At 41.5% G+C, this 9,669-nt stretch overlaps 1 protein-coding gene across 2 annotated transcripts in view; it reads right to left on the reverse strand.

Annotated features, from left to right (window-relative positions):
- LOC106518319 (plexin-A2) overlaps window positions 1–9,669 on the reverse strand; it is a gene marked incomplete at its 3' end in the record, with an annotated part of 115,173 nt that overhangs the window by 68,306 nt on the left and 37,198 nt on the right. For both annotated transcript variants that reach the window (XM_014009565.1, XM_014009566.1), the window contains 1 exon segment: window positions 5,629–5,766. In XM_014009565.1, coding sequence (XP_013865019.1) covers window positions 5,629–5,766 — 138 coding nt within the window.

A 9,669-nucleotide genomic window follows, 5' to 3' on the forward strand; every position in this document is an offset into this window, starting at 1 on the left:
ACTAGAATCAACAGCTCTACAACCGAACAAAGGCAGTGTAAAAAGCAGCTGGTGGCTGTGAGGAAATAMACAAGATGACTCATGCTGGAAGTGATAACACAAAAGCAGCTGAAGCAAAAAATAATATGAGGAATTCTCCACAAACCATCTAAAAATAAATCTGATTTTATTAGWTTTGCTGCTTCTCTGCCGAGCAGCAAAACGGTTACATGAAGAAACCCTGAGAAGGACATTACAACTTTGACACGGGGCGTGGTCAAGGGTTGAGCAGGGGCGGCTACGGCCATCACTCACAATGACAATGTTGTCATGTTGACACCGGGGTCGCCTGTTACCAGCCTACATCACAGCAGAGCTTACGGTTGCCTCTGAGCCGGGAAATATCTTCAAATGGAACAAATAMGAGTTTCTGAAGTTGTAGAATCAACAAAGTTTCAGAGAAGTAAAGAACCTACCTTTTATCACCACATAGTACTCAATCAGTCTGTGATAAACACTTTAACGCTGTTTATATAATGACTCATTCTCTGTTTGACTCTACATTATGAATCAAAACTACCATCTGATCAGACTGCAGAGTAAAAGACTTGTTAAATATCTGACTTGGGTGATTCAGCTGCATTCAGTCAGCTCTGACTGAGCTTGTTCACACCTGGTGATAATTATATATCCAAATAATGGCGTGTATTTAGCTCAGTTTACAGAAATGCAAAGTGCTGGACAAAGGCTTTATTAATCTGGTCTTTCAGGTTCAAAATAGCCTGTTATCCATATTATAAATTTACTTTGCCATATGTTTCACCAGTATTTTAAATTTTTTAATTTTTTATTGTTTTTTGGCCTTCAGAGGATTCGGACGCTTTTTGCTCTCTCTCCCGAACCTGTTCCTCCTTCCCTGTTTTGCAGCTTTTTCAAGCCTTTCTTCTACCTATCATCCAAAAACAAACGGAATTATGGATTTGGTCAACTGGTCTCTGAACGCAATCGACACTATTTTTTTCCATACTGAGATTGGAGCGAGGGGAGCACAGCTGTCCCAGTGGAATGGTGGTGTCCGGGCGAGTTTCTGGCTCTTGGGGGTGGAACCTAATCTGTTTGGTGCCACTTTCCATTGAAGATGTGGAAGATTTGTACATATTTGGATCTATGATAACTGGATTACTGCTGATCGGCTGTGGAGCAGTCCTGGCTTATTGGAAAATGAAAGCGATCCTGACAGCAGTCTGGGCCTGTGAGAAGCTGTCAGGAACCTTGGATGGAGTCTTGCGTACTGGAAATGCACAGACTCAGATGCTGGGGGATATAAGTCGCAAACTGGACGTGATTCTGACAAGATTCACAGTTCAGCAGCGTGCCCGTGAGGAGTAGGATTACACCTGGGTGAAGTTTCAGTCGGAAAGAGAGACAAGGAGGTAATGAAATTTGGAACATTGGCATTTTCACCATCACGGAGATGCAGTTACAGACTTAAAGCAGAGAGAAAATCAAGGCTGCTTGTCCCAAAACAATTATGTTTATATTATGGATCCCTGCAGTTGCTGACCTTGTCTCGGCAGTTATCAAACTCCCTGGATGACACATGAAACAAAGGCTTGACTCCCCATCCCCTACCCGTATCACCCGTGGGCAGATCAGTCTGGAGGCCGTGATGGGTGGAGACAGAACTGAGCTCTGATGATTTGTGCTTTGGTTGACAACAACTTGTTTTGGACTCTGGAGGTCTTTGGTTGGTTCCAACATGGAGTACTAGCCTGAAACGTCATCGGCTCCGCTGAACCCCACCCCATACCATATTTTTGATCCCCTCCTTAGCTGCCTTGCACTGAGCGAGTGGTTTTTTTGAGTGTATCTTTCTGTTTCTGTGAAAAACACAGGATCAGAGCATCGTACCATAGTGCAAAAGACCTTGGACATCCGTTCCCCCATGTTTGTTATGTGTGTCTTTCTCTGAACGGATGTTCTAAACTGCAATTTTTTTCTGCATTGCATCTTTGATGTTGTGTGTGAATGACAGCAAATTACTCTGATTCTGATTCTAATGYCAATATAACAAATTCATGGTAAAGTAATTTAAAGTGGTTCTGGTTAAAATTTCCAGTTAGGATCATAAATGCTGTTAGAGTAAAAATAATATTCTCCTAAACCAACATTTTTCTCCCTGTACTATCAAACTGAGTATCTTTAGTTTTTGTTTTGTTTTAGTATTGGTGTACCATTTTACCATTTGAATAAGTATCATGTCAGCCTTATTAATTAAAATAAAAAGGACAATTTCTGCATCAATTTGCTTCTTCTCAAAACTATTTTCCATGTAATTATTGGTTTGAATAGTGCGTAGTTTTAAAACAAATATTCAAATGAGCACATCTTACCAATGTCATGATACCTAATATTATTTGATAGAGCTGTGGGAATACGTTGGATAAAAATAGGTTTTTAAAAGTAAAAGAGAGGGTGAAACAAAGACGTGCTTGTCAGGGATTTCAAGCAATGATTTAGCGTTTTACAGATTGGCACTTTGAGAGGTTGCCCTGGAAAAACCTTGCAGCAGCTTCCCCTTTTCTCTGAGGTTTAAAGCCTCAGCCATCACTTCATAGGCAGAAGAATAAAACTCTGAGTTATGTGTTTGGATTCTGAGCATCTCTGTTCTTAGAAATGATCAAACTAAAAGCACCCAGTGAGAGAAAAAAAAGAGAGACTGCTGTGAAGACTTTTTTCATATCAATAATAGCCCCCAATTGGTGTTTTGGTAAGAACACAGACACATAAAAACATACTCATATCCACACACGTAYACACTGATTTTTTTTCTTCCTTTCCAAAACTCTTCATCATCATGCTAACCCTGCATGTTTCGCCCGGCGGGAGACTGAGGGGCTCATTGTCATTCCAGAAGGGTCGGCTAATCTCAGCCAAATCTGTCTGCTCCTCGTTCCTCATTCCCCCATCGTTCCTGCATTGTGTGGCTCCCACCAAACTGAACATCTCTCATCTCTCGGATCCACTGGAAATGTGGGAAATCTGTGTGTGAAGCCTTCTCCCCTTGGGAGATTCGTTACCAGAGAGCTGCGGGGGGAAGTCTGAAGGGAGAGCTCAGCACACATGGAGATGGAGACAGAAGGGGGAAGGCTTTCCTCTCCTCAAAGCTCACGAGGGGCTCCGAAAACCAAAAGCTGATCTAATATTGAGAGGATAAAGCTTGGTCAAGCTGGGTTCGGTTCGCTCCGATGTTATTATGCGCCACTGAAAGGAGACAGAGCCCGCGATCTCCTTGAAGGAAGCTCGTGTGTCTCCTTGAACGAGCTGAGCTCATCAATAAGTGATGCTCTGTCTCTTCCAGTCCATCACAGACAGAAGAGCTGCCTCGATTTCTTTTAGAAAAAGGTAGTCAACAAAATACTGTCCCTGTTCAGCCCTGCTTTGTTGCTGACGTTTCTTGTTCTTTCTTAGGTAGGATTTCACTGGAAAGCAACTGCTGGAGACTAGTTGGAAACTCAGAATTGCAGGAAAATTGCAGGGAATGTGCAATTTTTATTCCTTTACAGTCTTTTCTTTAGAGTTTTGAGAGATCACAGCCAAAGGAATGGCGAGCCGCGCGGCCACATTTCAAAACACAAGTTTTTTTGTTTTGTTTTGGGGTTTTTTTTCATGTGAACAGCTTACAGGACTATTCTTGAAGTTGAAGTTAATCAGCAAAACACCCGAAGAGAATTATTGTAATTTTTTGTTTTTGTTTTGTTGTTTAGCCTGTCTCTTTAAGTACAAACAAGGTGCTTTACACCCCGCCCCCCTCCAGCTTCCAGACCGGTCCATTTTACTTTGATAGAGGGGTTTATAACAATACAGTAGCGCAGAAACCTTTTTTTTTTACAAATTAATTTAAAGATGTCAGCAAGGGAAGACGTGTCCATTCAGCCTTACATGTTGGAGCCAGAGTCTGACCCAGAATGAGAGGATTATGAAGATGATRAAATTGTAATTGGTAATTTTGTACCTGATTTTGTAGTTCTGCTGCAAACACTTTAAACTCAGAAAAAGTCACAGAAAACAGAGATAACTGTGTGGAYTGAAAAATATTACTCGAACCGAATATAAAGACAACTTTGCAGCACCGGGAGAGACTGAATTCAAATTTTCTGCACTGCTAGAGACCCCAAGTACACAGCAAAATGCATTTAATGGCTAAAAATGTGGATTTTGCATAATATTAGGGCTGAAAATTAGATAACGGTTTAATATTGTGATGACAATATGACTTGCTGTAAGTTAATGTCTTAGGGCAAAAAAAAAACAACCAATACATAATTTCCATTACAACATGAAGAAGTGATTATGATTTGATGTGGTATCTCTGGTCCGTTTTGTTAATCAGACTGATGCTGACAAAACACATAAATGCAATCATTAGAACCAACCATTTATTGCAACTTATACAGCTTTTTCCAATAGGGTTTTATCACGGTGACAACAAATTTGCCATATATTGTGCAGCCCTACACGTTATGCCCCCTTTAAACGTAAGCTATGGCGCTCGCCCTCTGTGCCTTCAACTTTTAACTTCCTGCTTGCCATCATGGCATCTCAATAGCTGCAGCACAGTGAGGTGCCACCTTTAAACTTCTAGACAGATGGCTTTTACAGATGCTTGCCGTGCTCCAAAACCGAGCTAAAGCCACTCTGACATAACTGACACAACCAACAATTGTCTGGATGCCCTTTGTGTTCTTGTTTCCTGACTCTTCACAGCGTTCCAGCAGTCAGGAAAAACAACTGAGAGCAGCGATAGGGACTTTTTTTTCTGGCTACTCTGAAACCTAATCCCATTTCACAGTGGCATGGCGCTGTGCCAAAATAATCACTTTATGGGAGATGAAAGTGATTACCACTGTTCACTCTTATCTGCAACCAGTACAGAGAATATCGTCCAGCATTGACGATAACTGTCTGTCTCTGTGATGCTGGGCCAAGCAGGGGGGACAGTCACACGGGGAGGGAATAAAAGAAAAAACAAAACAAAAAAAGCCTTCAGTGGTGTTCTACGGCTTGTGTGTCTGGAGCGTTGACAAAAGATGCACCAACTGTAAGTCGATTCGCTTGGATAAGTAATTAGAGCAGCAGTCCGTTCTGTCTTACACACAGCCGACATATTCAACAAGCCTTTCTGTAGACACATAATACACAAATTAGAGTTCCTCACTGTATCCTGGTGATAAAAACTGTGTGTTTGAATTCCAAATAAATAGCAGTGATGTTTAGTTGCCATGCATAATTTCAAAGCTGCTTCAAATAGTGTTTTTTATTTTATCTCGAATTATTCCATGCAAATCCTAAAAAAAAAGAATTATCTGTTCTTTCTGTAGCCCAGAAACAGGGGAAATTTTACAGTATATATCTATTTGTTCCACTGAATCAAACGTCTTCTTGTCAAGTAAAACTTTCACCTTCAAATTTTCTTGTTGCACATTCAACATCTTGCTCAAGGACGCATCAGTATGCCGAACACTCAGTTTCAAAGTGACTTGAACCTGCAGGCTTTCCCTTCAGGTTGAGGCTTTCACCGCTCTCTGCACCCCCGCCCGATTCAGAGCACTTCCTGACAGCGGCGCCGAAATGAGGATGTTTCCTCACCTGGTTGTCAGACATGACGTAGAGCGAGTTCTTGTCCAGGGAGAAGGCCATGTCCCGGAGGACGGGGCTGACGCTGTCCTTCATCACAGTCAGCGTCTCATAGAGCACTCCTCCCTCCGGAGCGCCGTCCACCCTGATCTGCGGAGACAAAGAGACACAAATGTCACGCCAAATGGAGCAATAACCACGTCCTTTCAATACGTATGTAACGAGGCGGCTGTCTTTTACTGCATCTCTTGATTTTTGTTTTGTTTTTAGCATCATAAAAGAAAAATCTATAATAAATCAACTTCTATTTGTATCACAGCGYAATTTTATATTTTCTTTCCACCTTTATAGTGATAAAAAAAACATTGTTAAAACTAGAAGCACTCAGAGAGTGCAAACCTCCGCCAAGACCAATTTCCCCCATCCTGTAAGAGTTAATGCGCAAAAGCGGAGATGGAAACACATTTCTGACGTAGCGAACATTTAAGCAGCAGTATGCATGGGATTTCTTCTCGGTGGAGTCCATTGTGAAAAAAAAAGTCAGACTCGTCACCCGACGTTATTCATGGTCAAACTGGTGTGGGATTAAGCTCCTAAGTTTTCATCAGTCACATTTCACCATGTAAAACGTCTGTTTTATCCGCTTGCCTGGCTCCCCCCGTCTCCAAACTTTGAGGCCCGGCAGCTCTCTGTTTACAAGCCTAGTAGTGAGAAACTGTTTTGATTGGTTGTTTCGGAAATGTGGTGTGTTTGAGGAAATGGGAAAATTAGGTTTCATGGTGCAGTCACGCATTTCCTGGTCACAAAACGTTCTTTAAATGCGCACCAAATGCGTAAAAATGTGCACATTGTGGCAAAAATTATTCATCATTAAATCTGGTTTTAACATTACTTTTATAAAGTTTGAAGTCCGAGCTGTCCAGTCCAGCGCACTGTTTTTTACAGAAGCCCTGTGAAAGCATCACAGCTTTGCCGATCTCAAGAGTGTTAAAAGAAAAAAAATTCCTGTTTCCGCATCGTGATCTGGAACATCACCAAAATTTAAAGTTGAGTTCCTTGGCCCAGTAACCACATGTGGTAAAAATGTCATAACAATCCGTCCACACGTTTTTGAGTAGTGTTGTCCACAGACGGATGGACGGACAGGCGCGACCGAAAACATTACCTCGCCCTTGGCGGAGGTAAAAAAAAAAMAACAACAAGGAACCAYAAGTGTTTCTTTTTCTTTGCCCAGTTCTTTCAGGGTCGCAGGGCAGCTGGAGCCCATCTCCAGCACTCACTGAGTGGGGGTGCTGACCCAGCCAGGTCGCAAGTCCATCACAGGGACTCATGAAGACAAACGAGACAAGCAAACACTCACTCACACCTCGTTCTACAGAGCTCTYCTTAAACCAGGTGTTTGTTTTCTTTCCTTTCTGTGCAAATGCGGGAAAAAGCACCATTTGGCTAAAACATCAAAGAGAAGGATTTTGTAAGGATAAAAAAATTWATGTTTATCTTCTGATCTGCCTTTCATCAAGCAAATTAGCAAATTTCCCAGATCTGCCTCTGAGCTCAGCCCCAGTTTGGATTCCACTCAACATTTCCCTGTAAATTCCTAACATGAACACTGGCACAGTAAACTGCGACGGGGAGTCTGTGATGTGATGTGTATTGTGTTTACATGCCAACGCTTCCGATTTCAGTTTGATGCATGTCGGGAGACGGCACGTCTTGTTTTGTGAAGCCGAGGAGTATTTCTGCAAAAGTCTTCATCAATGCGGCTGAGAGAGTGCAATCAAAAGGCCATTTAAAAACAAAATAAAGAAAAGTGAGAAAGAGCAGCAATAATTGTCATGATGCTTTTGCTCATGTTTCTATGTGTGACTGTTACAAAAGTATTTTATGAAYCACTGAATTAATGAATGAAWGATGGAAAAGACAAAAAAATGGCTAAAACTCAGCTTTTTGGAAACTGTGCTGCATTCAGGTGCAGTTGTAGTTTAAAGTCATTAACAACATATACAAGCTTTTAATTTATTCATTAGACAAAGTGGTCATTGACACTCTGACCCTCATTTAGCCCCGACTTTAGAGCAGCAACGWTTGGGTTTCAAAACATCTTCATTTGCCTTCTTCTCCTCATCAGCGACTTTCAGACAGAAATCTTTTGGGACTCATTAAACACAAACAGAACAAATGTTCACTGGTAAAAAGGTTTTCATCTTCTGTTTTCACCTCGACAAACAATGTACGCTAATTCACAAAAGAATAAGTCTGTAAGCATCTTAGCGATGTAGAAAGCAAAACTCATTTTCAGTCGTACCCACAACAGGATGAAAGTKTTTTAACTTTTTTTTGTCTATTTGCCACAATGACAAACATATTTGTATGTCTCTTTGGTGTGTTTCTTTATTTCTTAGTCCATAAAAATACCAGTGTTTGCTTTCCCAAAGCTTATATTTTTGTCTGTGTGCATAATAAATGAATAATACCTTGACAAATTGAATAAAAGTCAGGAAATGTAAAACAAGGCAGTGGTGTATGAATAAAACAAACAGTAGCAAGTAAAATAAAAAAGCATCCTCATTAACTATGCAAAAGCAGGCTGAAGCCCAATTTAACTCCAGGCAGAAGTGTATCATTAATCATGTGATGCAATTATAGTAAAGCTGAATTAATTTCCCAATCATGGTAATTAAAATAAATGCAAGATCACAAAAACCTGGAAGCGTTCTGAAAACGTCTGCGTGATTATCCCCTCCAACCCCAACCCCCGTCRTCCTCTCTGCATGAATCTGAACACGTGGGCCTCACCGCCCGGATCAGATCTGACTGCGGAGGATTTTGAATGTGTGCCAGGTCTGGCTGGCGCTCGGTGGCAGAGCCCCGGCGCTCCCTCTCTCTCTGTCTGTGGGGACAGTCAATCAATACAAACTGATTACACGATTGGATCCCCCAGGCACCAAAACTTCATCAATCAATCACGGCTCCACCTTCCTGGCAGCTGTGCCTCCCCAACACTCACAGGCAGGAATGAAAAGCGAGAAATGTTTGCTGGGGGAAAAAAAACGAAAAACTGAAGCGTGTTTTTAGTTTCAGTGGGGAAAAGGGAACAGATAGGCATGAGGCAAGAACATGACTTCAATTTCCACAGATATTAACACCGAACAAATAGAGGGACATAAAAATGTCTTGAATCCGGATCATTAGGAGACTCTCAGCCTAGTAGCATACTTTGAAGGAATGTGTATCACTCCCCACCTTGATGTGAAAGGGCTCCTGCAAAATCTTGCATWWTCTTTTGGAGTTTAGAGAATTTGGGTGTATTCACAACAGGAAATTCCTTTGGTCCACTTGTTTGGTCCGGACCAAACAAGTGGACCAAAGGATAGCTGGTTCTGATTCCTACACTGCTCCTCTGTCTTTTGGAGTTCCCCAGGGTTCGATCTTAGGTCCCCTGCTTTTTTCTCCTTACCTCCTTCCTCTGGGTTCTTTACTCAGGAAGCATGGGATCTTTTTTTCATTTCTATGCTGACGATAGTCAGATTTATATGCCGCTGAGAAAGAAAGATGCCTTTTCAATTAGGCCACTTCTGTTGCGTCTTGAAGACATCAAAGCCTGGATGTCTTCAAATTTTTTTAAATTTTAATGAGAAAAAAACAGAAGTGATTGTGTTTGGTCCCCGTGGCTCCTGTGAACCTCCCCCTGTGTATCTGGGTCCTCTGGCACTGCATGTAAAGCAGAAAGTTTGTAACTTGGGTTTTAAAATGGACATTGATTTTAAATTAGATTCCCAGATTGAGCAGTAGTTAAGGCCAGTTTTTATCATCTCAGGGAACTGGCAAAGTTAAAACCGTTTCTTTCGAATCAACATCTTGAAACAGTAATTCATGATTTTGTTACATCACAGCTTGATTACTGCAACGCTCTTTACCTCAGAGTCAGCCAGACCTCCCTCAGATGCCTTCAGTTGGTTCAAAACACTGCATCAAACCATAAATGTCCAGAAATTAAGTTATTTGTAATAATGTGGAATGGCACAGAGGAAAAAATATTGAACACATGAAGAA

The sequence above is a fragment of the Austrofundulus limnaeus genome, unplaced genomic scaffold, assembly GCF_001266775.1.
Source record: "Austrofundulus limnaeus strain Quisiro unplaced genomic scaffold, Austrofundulus_limnaeus-1.0 Scaffold59, whole genome shotgun sequence".
In the NCBI taxonomy this organism is placed as follows: Eukaryota; Metazoa; Chordata; class Actinopteri; order Cyprinodontiformes; family Rivulidae; genus Austrofundulus; species Austrofundulus limnaeus.